This window comes from Miniopterus schreibersii (assembly GCF_964146895.1).
Source record: "Miniopterus schreibersii genome assembly, chromosome: 8".
NCBI classification, from domain to species: domain Eukaryota; kingdom Metazoa; phylum Chordata; class Mammalia; order Chiroptera; family Miniopteridae; genus Miniopterus; species Miniopterus schreibersii.
The window spans coordinates 39,897,342-39,913,943 of NC_138109.1; the positions used below are offsets into that span (position 1 = coordinate 39,897,342).

General features: G+C 41.7%; 1 protein-coding gene across 2 annotated transcripts in view; it reads left to right on the top strand.

Moving 5' to 3' along the window:
- ROR1 (receptor tyrosine kinase like orphan receptor 1) overlaps positions 1 to 16,602 on the top strand; it is a 346,156-nt gene that overhangs the window by 213,428 nt on the left and 116,126 nt on the right. For both annotated transcript variants that reach the window (XM_081143788.1, XM_081143789.1), the window contains exon 3: positions 16,130 to 16,417. In XM_081143788.1, coding sequence (XP_080999914.1) covers positions 16,130 to 16,417 — 288 coding nt within the window. The remainder of the gene's footprint in view (positions 1 to 16,129; positions 16,418 to 16,602) is intronic.

Consider the following 16,602-nt stretch of genomic DNA (forward strand, 5'->3'; position numbering starts at 1 on the left):
TCATTTATGAAATAGGAATTCCAGAATTCCTATCATTAGCCTGGCCAGTGTAGCTAAGTGGTTGAGCACTGACCTATGGACTAAGAGGTCACGGTTTGGTTCCCAGTCAGGGCACATGCCCAGGTTTCCAGCTCAATCTCCAGCAGGGGTCGTGCAGGAGGCAGCGGATCAAAGATTCTCTCTCATCATTGATGTTCCTATCTCTCTTTTCCTCTCCCTTCCTCTCTCTGAAATCAATTTTCTAAAAAATCGTAAAAAGAAAACTAAAAGAGAAAGAAAATTAACATTTGCTGATAACCAAGAGCTAAACAGTGCTGCTCTACACACATTATTTTTACCCCCACATAATCTTATAACATAGTTCCCCCTTTTATAGATGAGAAAACCAAAATTCCAAAGGGCCAAAGACCTGGTGTAATTTCACATAGTCTGTCTCCTTCGCCTGTTCCTTCATGAGGACGCAATCTCCCTCTTCAGCCTGCCTGACCTTTCTCAGAAATGCTATACTGTACGAGGAATGTGCTGGGGTGTTGGTGTAGCTAATATTTCAGTTTTTTCTATCTCTAAAGTCCTATGACTCAGAAATTTTCAGTCTCTGACATCAGTTTAATGGGAATAGACCTATACAGCCTATCTTCTGTCATCCTTTTGGGAAAGAAATATATCATAAAACTCTTAATTAAGAGTACTACAAATTATTATCACGGTATTTTATGTGTTGATCTCATTAGTTCACATTTATGAAACTGTTTGGAGGACATGGTTTTGGAAATATCCATACTAATAAAATTGACTTGATCCTAGCCAACAGGGGCTATATTTTTCAAACAAGAGCTACTCTATCTGGGGGGAAAAGCGATAATACGCGTAAGTTGTCACCTGACTCTAGAAGTCAGATGGATGGGGCACTTAGTCCCGCCGCCCTGATTAGAACTCATGCGAAGCTGGGTCCCTGCGGACGGAGCTCCCAGCGCCCAGGGTCAGCCCTGGGGCAGGCGGCCAGCGCTCTGAAGCGGCTGCCATTTTCCTTTGGTAATTCCTGTGTGAAAGTGTCTCCTCTGCAGGAATTTGGATCCTCTCGTTCTTCTTCCCCAGCCAGGCTCTTATCAGCCCAGAAGCGTCTCCTCATATAAAACGCATCCAAGTTGCGAAGTTCCTGGATGATAAGGATGGTTGCTCGTTCCAAATCCATAACTCTTTTCGTCTGCGGCATCTTATGCTTGGCTGCGCTGCTTTTTGTACTCAACAGGGCCTTAGGATCCTGGAGCTGGTGCACACGTTGGTGTTAACTTAGAGATCATGAAAAATGATCCAGTATCTCTATCTTCTCAATTCATATGGTTTATTTAATTCATTATCTCTCTTTCCAGTTGTGAAGTCATTGCCTTGAATTTGAGCAAAGTCTTCGCTCCTGGGTGTGTGTGTGTGTGTGTTTTAAATAACATTTTGGCATGTGCTATGAAACTCCTCTCGACTCTGTTCCCCCACCCTCCCCCCACCGGACAGAGGAGAGATGAATCACCAAATGACCTGCCAGGAATATCTAAAACCAGTTCAGTTTTCCTTTTGGTTTGTTTGTTTTTTCAGGGTTTTGTGGGGTTTTTTTTGCCCTACTTTGTTTTCCCAGAAAGTATATCATGGGTACCCTCCTCTTCTTCCATTTTTATTGTACAAATTGGGTGGAGATGGAGATGGGGAGAGGGAGAGAATGATATTTGTGAGTATCTTGTGAAGGAGGAATGCCATCAAAACATGAATATGAAGTTGACTCTGCCGTGGGATCGTTTAACGCAGTTGGCCTCAAGCTTAAGTGACATGACTCAGAGAGAAGGTTCCACTCAATATCAAACAGTCCTCTTGTAGGAGAGCTGGCACCAGGCCCATTCCCTGGTCCTCATTGCATAGCCTTAAATAGCACAGCTTCCAAAAAGTCTTCCAAATTTGCAATGAAGGCCAGGCTGAGGAATCAGCGCCCTGAGGGCTTGGAGGTTGCTATCAGGGTGGTGGGTCTTTTCCTTACAGTTCTGTAAGAAAACCTCAAGGATCTGGAACCCACAAAATGAAATCCTCAATGAATTGCCTGCCATTGTTTTCTGTACTCAACTTTTAAAACCAAAGACAGAAAAGGTAAGAAGATAAATAAGGGATTAATTGAAAAAGCAATATCCTATATGACTCCACTTATATGAAGTACCTTGAATCGTCAGATGGATAGAGACAAAGTAGAAGGGTGGTTGGCGGGGCTGGGGTGACGGGAGAATGGGAGTTGTTGAATGATACTAAATCTTAGTTTGGGAAGATGAAAAGTTTCTGTGGATCGATGGTGGTGATGGTTGCCCACTGTGAATGTACTTAATGCCACTGGACTGTACACTTAAAAATGGTAGATTTTATGTTATGTATGTTTTACCACAATAAAGAAAGCAATATCTTTGGTACAATCTGGAATTTCCATATCCTTATGTATATGCATGTCTAGGAACGTGCTATGATATCCTTAAGAACAGAAATAAATTTATACTATCTTTTATTTGCCTTGCACTTTTTATTTTTAAAGCAACTTCACATGCATGATTGTGTTTGATAGTTACCAAAACTATCATGAGAAGGGCATGACGGGCATCCTTATCTTTATGTTACAGATGAGGAAACTGAGGCCCAGTGTTACACAGCTGACAGAAGAGTTGTCATTAGAACCCAGGGCTTCTAATTTCTGTTCTTGGAGCCAAGCAGGATCCACCTTTGTAAAAAGTTTTAAGTTGATACTTAATATTCTTACTAACCCTGGAAAGTAGATTAACATATTTTATTTTATTATTTTTAAATTCTCATCTGAGGGTATGTTTCCACTGATTTTAGAGAGAGAAGAAGGGAGAAGGATAGAGAGAGAGAAACATCGATTGGTTGCCTCCCCTACCCACCCCGGCGGGGATTGAACCCTCAACCTAGGCATGTGCCCCTATCGTGAATCGAACCCGTGACCTCTCGGTGCACAGGACAACACCCAACTAACTGAGCCACACCAGCCAGGGCTAGACTGATATATTTTAGAAGAATTTTCAATAACTTTGAACAGTGTAGTGGTTTGGAGAAGGTTTTTAACTATGAAAATAAATTAACTTAGCCACCCCATTGTCTAAATTCTGATTAACTGAGGTTTTATTGTATAGTAATAATACTGACATACACTCATATAGGACTTTACTATGTAACAGGTACTATTCTAAGTGCCTTAACTAAACTAACTCACTTAACAAAGTATATTATTTATAATTAATTGAGACTAGCATGTACTAAATAGCCTCCCAAGGGCTATAGATACTTTATCTCATTTAATCAACCTACCAATCCTACTCAGCAGGTATTACCAGAGCTTGGAGATGTTAAATAATTTGCTGGAGGAGGCTAGATTGGAAGTGACATAGCCAGGACTCAAATCCAGGTCTGCCTACCTCTTGACTACTATGCAAACAGATGGCGTAGTGTGCGTCTTTCTAATCACTGTCATCTCCAAATATTAGTTATGTCATTCAAGTGGCTGGGGCAGTGTCCAAGCGGGGATGCTGGTTGGCTCATAGCTTGCTTCTTGAGGGACTTCTAAGTTTCACCCTGAAATCCTGGCTGGAAATTTGACTCGGTTGCTGAAAGTGGAAGAAATACAGCTTTCATGTTCATGCGCAATTGGTTTTTTCATTTTCTTTTATTATCCTGAGACTTACTGTAAATCATACTTTCCCATCAGTCCTGGGGGTTCTGATTATGTTCGTGGGGTCCAGCTAAGAGCAAGGGCAGTAAATTACTGCCACTTTGTTTGAAAATTTTTTTAGCTACAGTACATTAGCTGCTTTTGTTTGCTTTTCCACTGGTGGTGTGCACGTTTTTATTTCAGAATTGGTGTTTCTTGAATGTCTCATTTGTGAATAATGCAGCTTGCAAAATGGAATGATTGGAGTGAAGATATGCAAGAGGGTGTCCTGTTGGCATCTGTAAGATTTTAAAGCATAAATAGCCAAAATGAGTTATCGAGTTCTCTTTCTCTCTTACACACACACACACACACACATTCCACACTTTCCTGTTCTCTCCATTCTACTCCGGTTCCCAAAAAGCAATCTCGAGGTAATGACTAATACAGCAACTGCTACTAGGTAACTACCAAGACGTGCCTTCTTCTAGCCTTCTCTAAGTATTTTTGTTTATTTGGAAGATTGATAGATCAGAGGGTTGGTGGATGTGTTTTATCGTGTTTCTGTTCCAAATTTCCTGACATTTTTGGTACAAAAAAAAGAAAGAAAGAAAAATTTTTAAGAAAGAAAGGAAACCTTTTAAAAGGCAGAAATGGGGCTAATAAGAACCAGACCCTAAAGTGATTGTCAAAATGTCAAAAATAACTGCTTTTCCTTTATTCAATAGCATTAATCTTGAGGCACCTACCTTTCTGTAGACTCGAATAGTTTGACTTGATTCTCTTGGTGGGCCATCCATAAACAGAGTGGCTTCTAAAGTGATACCCAAATCCTCAGTAGCTTTCAGTAATTGGTGTGGGAGTTCAGTGGAGACATTTGTTTATGTTCCTCAAATCAAATCTTTTGATAAAGTGGCTAGAAAGGAGCCCCTCTAGCATGGTCTGGCAACCAGAGTTTGAGGTGCCCTCGCGAGCCAGCATTGTCATGATGTTCACAGGACTAACCTTAGGCTCTAAAAAACAATGATAACTGTGCAGGACCTAGATGAGAGTGAAAATTCTTTTTTTCTGAAATTCATCAGTTTCTAGAGTGGCTTTGGAAAGGATTTTAGTGCACATGAAGATGGAGCTTAAGTTATAGAATTGTCATCCTTATCAATAAGCTATGCAATGGTTATTTCATTTTCTTGGACTTTGTAGTAGACACCTTTCAGGGAGGCTGCCTGCTTTACAATAACCCCCTGCTGGCTAATAACTGCTCCCATGACCCATGTGATGGGCCTTTAGCAGCCGTGTTTATATGTAACCCTGTCCCTCTGAGGAGGGCTGATTGGACCTGGGGTGGATGCCTGACCCACATTGGGTCAGCCAGAGTCTCTTTCCTGGGAATTTGGAACTGGGACTCAGAGACAGCCAGTCAGTCTTTGCAAGCTGCTAGTAGTGCCATGAGATCAACTTGGGGGCCATAGAATGATCATCCTCTGCTGCGAATGCAGAGAACTCAATAAATTTGGTTTGCAAAGAGGAGATTTAAGCAGATTCATAGAAAAAACGAGAGATTGGGGGTGGAGGGATGGTCCTGACCTCATTCCCAGCAGCTTTCTAGTCTCGGTTTCTGTTCCTCTGAAGGCCTGGCCAGACTCCTTGCCAGGTTGCACAAGAAAACCCTGGCATCCTGTGTAAAGCTCCCCATTCTCCTCACCCGCCCCCCTCCCCTGCTTGCACCGCCAGGGCGCCTCACAGCTCTGTGCCCCCTGCCCCGCTGGCTCACTCACCCGTCCTGAAGCTCAGCTCCGGCTCGGCCCGTCCCAGGGCCTGCACAGGTGGAGTTTCTTACTCTTCTGTTCCCCACTCCTCGCTGTCCCCCCTCCCCCAAATGCCTGTGCCCTGCAGCAAGAGCACAGGAAGTCTGGGCTTTCTCTCCCTCTCCACTCTGCTCTGGGTCTTGCCCACTCTCCTGATAAAAGGCAGAGGACTGCGGGGCCCTCAGCGCCACTGCGCAGTAACCCTGGCCCGCCCGTTTTGATCTCGCTCCCCAGCTCCTTCAACACTCAACCTCTTGACCACACACTTAGCTTTTACTCTCACTCTGACTTGTACTTTCAAGTTAGATTCTGGAATATCTCTTCCTTTCTTCAAGATCTTAAGGGGCTCCTGAGGGATAAAGACCGTATCTCCTCCTTTTCAAAAATCCCACTGATCGCCAAGTGTCACCTCCTTTGGAAGTCCTTCCCTGCCACCCCATGCTCAGAAGCGGGCTCCGTTTCCCTCCTCTCGGGTCCCCTGTCACCCTAAGTACTCAGATCACACTCTGATTTTTCCTTTGTATATTTGATTTCATAGCCAGGATGAGAGATCCTTGAGCACAGGCACTTCAACCCATTTGTTCCTTAATTCATTAAACATTTTACACACCTATTCACAGTAAACCTGTGTTAGGTTTAAGGTGCTGGTAACAATGAAAAAGACCTGGTCCCAGTCTTGTGTGTTTGATTGTTGCCTCTTGCTGCTAGGAAAACAGTATCCGTTTCAGTTTTCATCTCCAGATTGTTTAGTACCTTTCTGTTTTCTTGAAAAACCAGTAGAGAACTTTGGTTCAAAATTTGAGGACAAAACCCATTCCATCCATAACAGAGAATATTCAGTTGACAAAAGACTTCTTCCATGCATTGTCCTGCTAATGGGAAATCTGAGGTGTGGCCAAGTCAGAGGATTCTTTTAAATTTTGAAATACAATTCTTGCACAATGAATGGAGATGAGAGGAAAGAATGGTTTGTGAGCCCTTTCATGTTCCCTGAAGTTTATATTCTGGGAAAACCTGAAACTGGAATGTCAGGGTTGGTGGGATCGAGTTGGAATGCTGATTGGCACACAAAGGGATTGGGGCCCTGTTCAGTTAAGATGTGACTTTAGAAAACTGAGACGGTGGAACTGTGTGGTTCCTATAGGAATAGAAATTCCTTGGCCAGAATGGCAAACTTGTCTTTTGAAAGCCACTGGGCTCCACTTAGAGCATCAAACACTTGAGAATTTGTTATGACTGGGCAAGCTGCTGCCTCAGAGCGTCAGGCCAGCATAGTGAAAATACAGTGACTTCTTCTTTGAAGGCCCTGAATGTGGCGTGGGTCTTCCTCTCGCTGGGCTCCCTAGCAGGGCTGAAATCACACTGATACCTTTGCATGAGGCAGAAGCATCCACAGGCTTCCCTAGCGAGTATCACGCATTATGCTGACGCTGAGGCGTCTCCTGTCCACAGTATTGAAATCACAGTGATGACTTATGATGTGTTCTGTTTGCATTGGCCCACAGCCCAAACCAGAAATGTATCTCAGACTTGGCCTTCTAGATATTATCTCCAGTCATTTAAAAGTTCATTACGCGAACCCACTCATCCTGTCCCGCTATAGTTAAGGTCTGTCAGCATTTTACAAAGGTTTATAACTCAACCGTAGCGAAGGAGAATGCCGTTTTCAGGTTGCAGTGTAGCATGCAGGGCCTAAGCCCAAGGGTCAGAAGCTTTGCTTTTTTGTTGTTTTTAAGTTAGAACCTTACTAAGTTATAATGAAGCAAAGTACTAGCTGGTGCTTTTGCTGGTATTATTTGGTCTGATTTTCCAGGGCTGGGAAGTGACTCCTTCAAATGTAGATCTACCTACCCTGTATCTGAAGACCTCATAGGCCTATGGGCTTATCATCTTAGCATTCAGCTGAAGATGGGGTTTAGTTAAAAAAAAATTTCCCATTATAAAGTTAGGTTAGGTGAAGATCAGGGGAGTCAGAAACAAGATTGGAAATATTTCTCTAAGATACAGGGACCAATTTTCAAGCCAATTTGTGTCCTTTTGAATTTTATTTGCAAGAATTTGATTATGTCAAAATCAAGTCATTATTCTGATGGGTAAGAATGTTTCTGCTCATAATTTCTAACTACAGTAATCCTCCCTTATCCATGGAGGGTATGTTCCAATATATGGATGCCTGAAACTACAATAGTACTGGACCCTATATATACTACGCTTTTTCCTGTAACCTGCATAGCTTTTCACTTAAAGGGAGCACTTTACGGTTTCTTTTTAACATACCTGCATCACCAGCACCACTACTCCTGTGCTTTGGGGCCATTATTCAGTAAAATAAGGGTGACTTGAACGCAAGCACTGTGACACTGCAACAGTCTATCTGATAACCAAGGCTAAGTGACTAGCAGGGTATGGGGGTCGCACATATACAGCATGGATGCACTGTACAAAGGAGTGATTCCTGTCTTGGGTGGGACAGAGCGGGATGGCATGAGATTTCATGCCACTATTCAGAATGGTGCACAATTTAAAATTTGTGAGTTGTTTATTTCTGTCATTTTTCATTTAATTTTTTCAGACTGTAGTTAACCACAAGTAACTGAGGCTATGGAAAGCAAAACCATGGATCAGAGGAGACTGCTATATTCATATTATTACTAAATTGAAATGAAACATGCACACAGTGATAAACATGAAGTAACAAAATGATACCCCCAAATAATAAAAACGGTTGAAAAAAATATTAAAATAAATTGGATACTGAAATAAGTCGCAAAAGTTTATAACTAGGAAAAAAGTCCCTGAGTAACCTTGTTGGCAGTTGCCAGTGATCCAATTCAATACCCTGCTCTTAGAGTAGAAATATGGGTTGGTAAAGATCATCTGGGTAGATTCAGGGGAGTCAATAGTGGAAGTTCTTAATGACAGCAGGGTATGGAATAGTAGGTTGAGAAGGGACAGGTTGGGAGTGTGTGTCCGATAGAACTGGCTCCAGCCCCAGCCACAATGAGCCTGATTATTCTAAAACCTCTATAAGTCTGGGTATCTTCCTTAAAATGGGGTTAGAAATGCCTCTGCACATACAGGGTTTCTAGAAAGGCTAAAATTCAGTAATATGCATAAAGTGATGGAGTCAGTGTTCAACACACTTGTTCCCTTCTCCTGCCTTTATTAATTATATCTGCGACTCAAAGCCATCTAAACGTTGGAGGTCAGCCACTCTGTAGGTCTTAACTGCTTAGGAGGAAAAAGTAGTTTTCCTGAGCTTTTAAGGGTCTATTTACATACAATCGGCCTACTTGTAAAAATGGCCTATTCATTGAAACAAGTCTCTAGGTAGCAAAGTTTTCTTAAACTCCTTTGAGTTGCTATGTGGCCTTACTGTGCTTCCTAAGGAAAAACCTACAAAGACAGCTGTCTTTACCCATTAGTCCCGATTTATAGGGAGGTTTGCTCTAAGTGCACATTTGCCGAACTGTTTCTGATATATGTGCGTTTCCTCCGCAAAAAGGAGATGTGTTATTGACTGTTTGTTGTCTTTGGTCCTGTGGACACTCTTTAAACCCACTCTTGTTACTCAGAGGTCATCAACCTGAGCTCAGCTTGACACATTAGTACTTGAGCTCTCAAGAAAATGTGTTAGGCCAGGACCCAGCCCAGCACAGGATTTCTTTTCTTTTTGATGTTTATACAGTGCCAGTGGACTACGGCAGCTTTGTCCAGCCAGAAAATGCTTATCTTCATCACGCCATCTCTCTACCTGGGTGAGGGCATAGGTTTGAAACTGGGGAGTTCAAGGCAGAAGTTTGGATTGGAGACGAGGTTCCACTATTCATTTATCACTAATATGACCTTAGGCAACATGCTTAATGTCTGAGTCTTAGTTTTTTCTGAACAATGGGGATTGTAGTGGAGAATCCGACTAGAGATTTTTGAGCAGTAGAAGCTCGGCTCAGCAGGACTCCAGGCAAGACTGGGTGGTTGGGAAATGTTAGCTGTGATGACTGTCGCCAAGTGTTCTCTTGTTGACTGCTCAGGAGAATCATTTGAGGGCTGTCTTAAAAAGTGATTATACCTGAACTGTACCCAGGATAATTAAATTACAGTCTCTAGGGTTGAGACTCAGGTATCAGTATTTTGTTCAGGTTTTTATTCCCCAGGTGATAGTGATGTTCAGTGAGGGTTGAGAATTTCTGGCTCTAGCTTATGATAGCTCCATGTAGTGAATGCTTTTGGAGTTCCAGAGATGAGCTATCCTATTTAACCCCCACAATAACACTACTGGGTACTTAGAATTATTAACCTCATTTTGCAGTTGAGGAAACTGGGACTTGGAGATGTTAAATAACAGCAAGTGAGAGATGGTACTCAGATACAGATACAAAGCCAAGCAGTCCAACTCCAGAACTCTGTTCTCACGACCACGCTGCATCAGTTATCACGAATAGTGCCTCCAGTGGGAACTAGGGTCCAGCAAGAGGGGTCATCCAATGGCCTCAGGCTCTCTCCATACCTTCAGCCTACTGACCTGCTTCCCGTGTGTTCGGGACTTCCCAGCAGCCCCATGTCAGATAACGAACTGTGGTTATTCAGAAGTCCCCTGCTATTTCCACTGATTTTTATTAAATACAGCTTGTGGCTCAGACTCAAGAATGCGCAAGCCGATTTAGATTACGTTTTGCATTGAGTTTATTAAGATAAAAAATATTTCCCGAGATAGTGAGTCAGAAGTATTTATGGTGAAGTGCGCTGAAAGTGAATGCAGGTTGATAGCGTGAACAGAATGTTCTCTCGGAGTCAAATGTGATGACCTAACTGTGTTTGGCAGCCTTCCTTTATGTTTAGCTAAGCATTTTATTTCATGCCGGGAGCCTCCTCCCTCTTCTGAAAAGGATCGGTCCTGCAGGAGACTAGGATTCTGGCTTGTTCCTGTTTGATGCCGAGGCCCAGGCCCTGAGCCTAATTGTGACTGGCTCCCTGGCTCCCTGGCTGGGTTGCCACGGCAAAGGGCTGTTAAACTCTTTATATCTCAGTTTCTCTCACCTGTCAAAGCGGGAATATAAGTCTTGGCCCCGCCTCTCTCCCTGAGGAGAGTGGGAGGGCACTTTGAAAATTAAGTAATAAATGTTGGGAGGGATTTGTGGATGTGACGTCTTGTCAAACGAGTAAGTAATAAATGGGGTGTTGCCGAAGCTCATTTGCCCAAAATACACTTGAGCCTTCCATTTACTTAATCAACCAGCATTTATTAAATGCCTATGAAGTTCACAATAACACATGGAGTGCTGAGGGAAATACAAAAAGGAAAAAAAAAGAGGAAATAGAGTCTCAATTCCCAGAGAGCTCATAAACTTCTTTTTTCTCGCAGTTCACTTTTTAGGTTGATTAAGCGTCAGTATGAACGCTGCCTGAGCTGTATTTAAAAAGCTGGTTCTCGATGATGACTTCCAGTTACGTCATATGTAACTAGTAGTGATTTAGTTGTTCTCGGGACCAGTGGGTATTGTCACGTGCTGGAAGGCCTCATAAAAAGAGCAAGACTGTTCTGTAGTCCTGGTTAGAAGTGGTGGGGGACAATGAAAGACTGAAGTCTGGGTTTAAACGGTGCATTGGTTGACAGTATGGTCTTTTGTGTCTAAGGGTCTGGGTCTGCGTCCTGGCTCTGCCACTTTCTAGCTGCATGACTTTGGGCAATTACTTAACCCCTCTTCATCTCATTTCCTTTACTCAAAAGTGATGGTAATGATAGTGTCTAACTCATAGGATTGTTTTCAAGATTAAATAAATGAATGTGTGCAAGGTGCTTTGAATGGTGTCTGGTACCTCATAAATGCTCAAAAAATGTTAGCTGTGATCATCACTTTCTATAGGGAATGGAGAAGATGGTGGCACTGAAAGAATGCTGTCATTTCGTTTTCCTACCTTATAAAAATATCAAATCTCTTTTTATTGAGTCCCAAGCTTTTCCCAGATCTACCACAATCACTTAAGATTACTCCCAAACCCCAGGCTGCTTATTCAGAAATAGAAAACAGGCCATACAAGCCCCTCTCTGGCCTATGGTTCTCAGGACTAAACCATTTTGTTCTGAGAGCCTCACACTAGACCAGGACCCAGAGGGGTCAAGAAGGTGTTTTGTTTTTGTTTCGTGAGAGGCAGCAAAAGTTATGCTCAATTGTCTTTGCCCACAATTTATTTAGCACAGGTTTGCTGTGGGGATTATAATAATTTTACAAGCCAATAGCATACAGGATAATATCTCTTAATGAGCAAAATAAAGAAATAACATACTCCAAACAAATGGCCGATTAATTACACTCTTGTTCCAGGCAAGGAGGGGTGAAGGAATAAAGCTCAAGTTTAATATGAGATGCACCTTTTTGTAGGAGGTGGCACTGGGAAGAGTAGGCAACCAATCAAAGAGCTGATTTCGGGTGGCCAGCGTAAACATCAAAGTTCCCTGCTGCTAGAGCACGTTGCTGGGGAACAAAGACGCCAGTGTTGGTGGGCTGCTCATCTCTCACCAGGTCTCTGCAGGGTTTATCACCACTGTCTGCATGTAGTGCCTTGCCAAGACAGGAGCAAATGCCCCAAGGGTCTACAGGGAGATTTTAGGTTTTGCCCAAACCAAAACTTTCAAGTAGGCCTCACAGCCTCTCAGTATTTATAGTCTACAAGTCCCCTTGCCGTGGTTGCTTCTCCACATGCTCTTATCCATGCGCCCCCAGGGGGCCCTCCGCCGCTTTGCTGCTGACTGCTTATCAAGGACAACAGATGCAGAATGATGACATCCTGGCATGACTTCCTTCATTCTTGTATCAAAGCAATGTGAAATGATGACATACCGACACCACTTACTTCATACGTATATCAAAGCAACTTTTTTTCTTTGTCATAAACAAGTTGGATTAAAACAACTTCTCTTAAGTCATAAACAAGTGGATTTGAAATTGAACCTATTACATACACAATAGAAGGGCAGCTGTGGAGTGTGATGGAAAGAGCACTAAGCGTGGAGTCCAAATCCTGGCTTCGCCTTCTGTTAGCTGGGATAGGTCTGGGATAGGTCTTTACGTCCTCTGAACCACAGTTTGCCCATCCTGATTGTGCAAAAGCGATGGTAGGTAAGACTGCTGGGGCCTTAGCACAAGTCAATACAGTGGTAACTAACAGATTGTATTAGAAGTCATAGCCACCACCATGCACTTGTGGTTTCCTTTAAAAAGCCAGTTGCACTTAAGACCATCTCTAATGAAGTAGTAAAAATTACTAAATTAAATCTTGACCCGTGAGTATGTGTTCTAATATTCCCTACGTTGAAATGGGAAGTACACATAAGCACTCCTGCTAACTGCTGAAGTACTATGGTTGTCACAAAGAAAAGCATTTTGAGTTGTGAGCTGAACTGGTCACCTTTGTGCTTGAGTGATTGACAGTCAAGCCATGGTTAGTTATTCTTGAATATTCTTGAAAATGAACAAAATGAGCCTGCCATATTAAGTAAACAGGAAATTATATTAATTGGCAATAATAAAATTTGAGCGTCCAAGAAAAAATTTAAATTTGCGAAAACATTTAGCCACCACCATGAACTTGACAGCTTCCCAATCTTTACTGAAGAGCTTTAATTAAGATGCTATTAATGAATATGATTTTTCTATATTATATAATTAAATGTGTCCCCATTTGGAAGATCTACATAACTCATTGAACCAATGTTTTCTAAATGGGCACTGCATGGCGTTACAAAATCACACATGGGTAAAAGACCTTTAAAGGGGAGGATAAACCAATTCATTTAAGTGTAATGTATTATGAAAAGTCCTTTGATATGGCTTCAGATTTCACATTGCAACTAACCTTTAAGACACTATCATTTGTCTAATTTTAGTGTAGTATCAAAGAAGGATATTCTAAATTATCTGGAAAGGCTATTCAAATACCTCTCCCCTTTTCCAACTGTATGAGGCAAGATTTCTTTCATATATTTTAACTAAAATGACATATCTCAACAGACTGAATGCAGAAAGAAGAAACTCCAACTGTCCACTTTTAAGCCAAATCATAGATTTACAACAATATAAAAAAACACCACTCTTCTTACTATTTGTATTTTTCACTAAAATATATTTACATTAACAATTAATGAGATTATTTTTAACTTCAATAAATTACTAAACAAATATTTTAAAATTATCTCTGAGTATTCAATATTTTAAAGAGTATATTAGGGGCCCTGAAACAAAAAGTTTGAGAATTTCTGTCCTAAAACATGGACTCTGGAGTCAAAATAGTTTTTTAAAAATATACTTTTAGAATAGTTTTATATGCACAGCAAAATTGAGAGGAAGATACCGAGGTTTCCTATATACTCCTTGCTCCCGCACATGCACAGCCTCCTGCATTATCAGCATCCCCCACCCGGATAGTACATCAGTTAAAATTGATGAACCTACATTGACACATCATAATCACCCAAATACCATAGTTTCCATTGCTGTTCACTCTTGCCGGTGTATATTTTATGGGTTTAGTCAAGTGTATAATGGTATGTGTCCACCATTGTTTCATGCAGAATATTTTCATTGCCCTAAAAATCCTCTGTGCTTCATCTATTTATTCCTCCCCTCCTTCCGCTCCAACCCCTGGAAACCACTGATCTTTTTACAGTCTTCATAGTTTTGCCTTTTCCAGAGTGTCATATAGTTGAAATCATACAGTATGTAGCCCTTTCAGATTGGCTTCTTTCACTTAGTAATATGCATTTAAGTTTCCTTCATGTCTTTTCATGGCTTAATAGCTCATTTCCTCTTAGTGCTGAATAATATTCTATTGTCTGGATGTATTACAGTCTGTCCTTTTATCTACCGAAGGATATCTTGCTTACATCCAGGTTTTGGCAGTTAAATGAATAAAGCTACAAACATCTGTGTGCATGGTTTTGTGTGAACATAGTTTTTCAAATCCTTTGGGTAAATACCAAGGAGAAAGGTTGCTGGATCAAATGGTAAGAGTAATATTTAGTTTTGGAAGAAACTCTCAAACTCTTCCAAAGTGGCTCTACCAGTTTGCATTCCCACCAGTAGTGAATGAGAGTTTCTGTTGTTCCATGTCTTTGTCAGCATTTGGTGTTATCAATGTTCTGGATTTTGACCAATCTAATAGATGTCTAGTGGTATCTCATTGTTGTTTTAATTTGCATTTCCCTGATGACATATGATGTGGAGCATCTTTTCATAGGCTTATTTGCCTTTTTTATATCTTCTTTGTGAAGGGTCTGCTAAGGTCTTAGCCTTTTTTTTTTTTTTTTCATCAGATTGTTCGTTTGCTTATTAGTGAGCTTTAAGAATTCTTTGTATATTTTAGATAAGATTCCATAATCAGATGTGTCTTTTGCAACTGTTTTCTCCCAACCTGTGACTTGTCTTCTCATTCTCTTGACATTGCCTTTTTCAGAGCAGAAGTTTTCAATTTTAATGAAGTTCAGCTTATCAATGATTTCTTTCATGGATCATGTCTTTGGCATTATATCTAAAAAGTAATCACCATATTCAAAGTTATCTAGATTTTCTCCTATATTACCTTCTGGGAATTTTATAATTTTGCATTTTATATTTAGGTCAGTGATCTATTTTGATTTATATTTTGTGAAGGGTGTTTTTTTGCCTGCAGATGTCCATTTGTTCCAGCACCATTTGCTGAAAAGACTCTTTTGCCTCTTTGTAAAAAATCAGTTGATTGCGTTTATTTAGGTCTGTCCCGGGGCTCTCCATTCTTTTTCATTGATCTATTTGTCTGTTCTTTTACCAATACCACTGTCTTGATTATAGCGAATCTTGAAGTTGGATAGAGTCAGATTCAAACAGTATGGTAAAGAAGACCGAGAGGTAAAATTTCATTTAGTATCTCCCCACCCCAAGATAACACCATTCTTAACATTGTGGCACTTTTGAGAAGAAAGAAAGCGTGAAAAACTGGAAAAGCAGAAGCAAGATTATTTATAGTAGGTCACCTAATTCAGTCGATAGGTTCTGCAACTTGAAGGGAAACAGACTATAACTAAACCAATTTTACCATAGGCTAATTGATCTAAACAAGAGTTAAGTTCCCACAGCATCTTATCAACATTTTAATGAAACCATATTGAACGAAATGATGTTATTAGAGGACCTGCTGTATGTCCACATGGTACAAGATCAGGAAGGATGTCAGAAATCTTCCTGCCTGAGATGATGTAAAGGTTACGAAGGCCAGGTCATTGGCAGACAAAGTGATGGGGCAATAAATATTTCCATAATGTTACTCATATCAACTATAACACATTAATACTCTGAAACACAAAAGCTCATTTTGTCTTGTCCTGGAAAGTACATTTCTCCTTGGGTACTATATAGTCATTTGAAAACTTTGGGTTTCATGCCATGGTTAGTAACACATTCCCTTCCAAGCAGCAGGCTCTGTGGGTGATTGTTCCATAGTCACGGGGTCTTGGCAAATGGATACTTTCGTGCCTTGTCTGTGTCCACGGTGCTGCTCCTGTTCAGTCTCTGTAGTCCCGGGGCACCGTGCTATGGATTGGGGGTACTTGGAGGTGCTGTCCAGCTGTCTGAGCCTCTCACCTGCCTCCTTCGCCCTGTGCTCACAGATTCTTACCTGACCCTTGATGAACCCATGAATAACATCACCACGTCCCTGGGGCAGACGGCCGAACTGCACTGCAAAGTCTCTGGGAATCCGCCTCCCACCATCCGCTGGTTCAAAAACGATGCGCCTGTGGTCCAGGAGCCCCGGAGGATCTCCTTTCGGGCGACCAACTATGGCTCTCGGCTGCGGATTAGAAACCTGGACACCACCGACACCGGCTACTTCCAGTGCGTGGCGACTAACGGCAAGAAGGTGGTTTCTACCACTGGAGTCTTGTTTGTCAAGTTTGGTAAGCAGCCTCCTACTGGGGTTGGCTTTGGCCCTCAGCCTCTGTGGGGGTGACGAGGGAGGGAGGGAGCATGTGCTGAGAATGTACTGTGTGCCCAGTTGTGCCCATTTTACAAATAAGTAAACCAAGGCCCAGTAGTTACCTCCCGTGCTCAGGGTTGCCCAGCTAAGTAACCAACAGAGCAG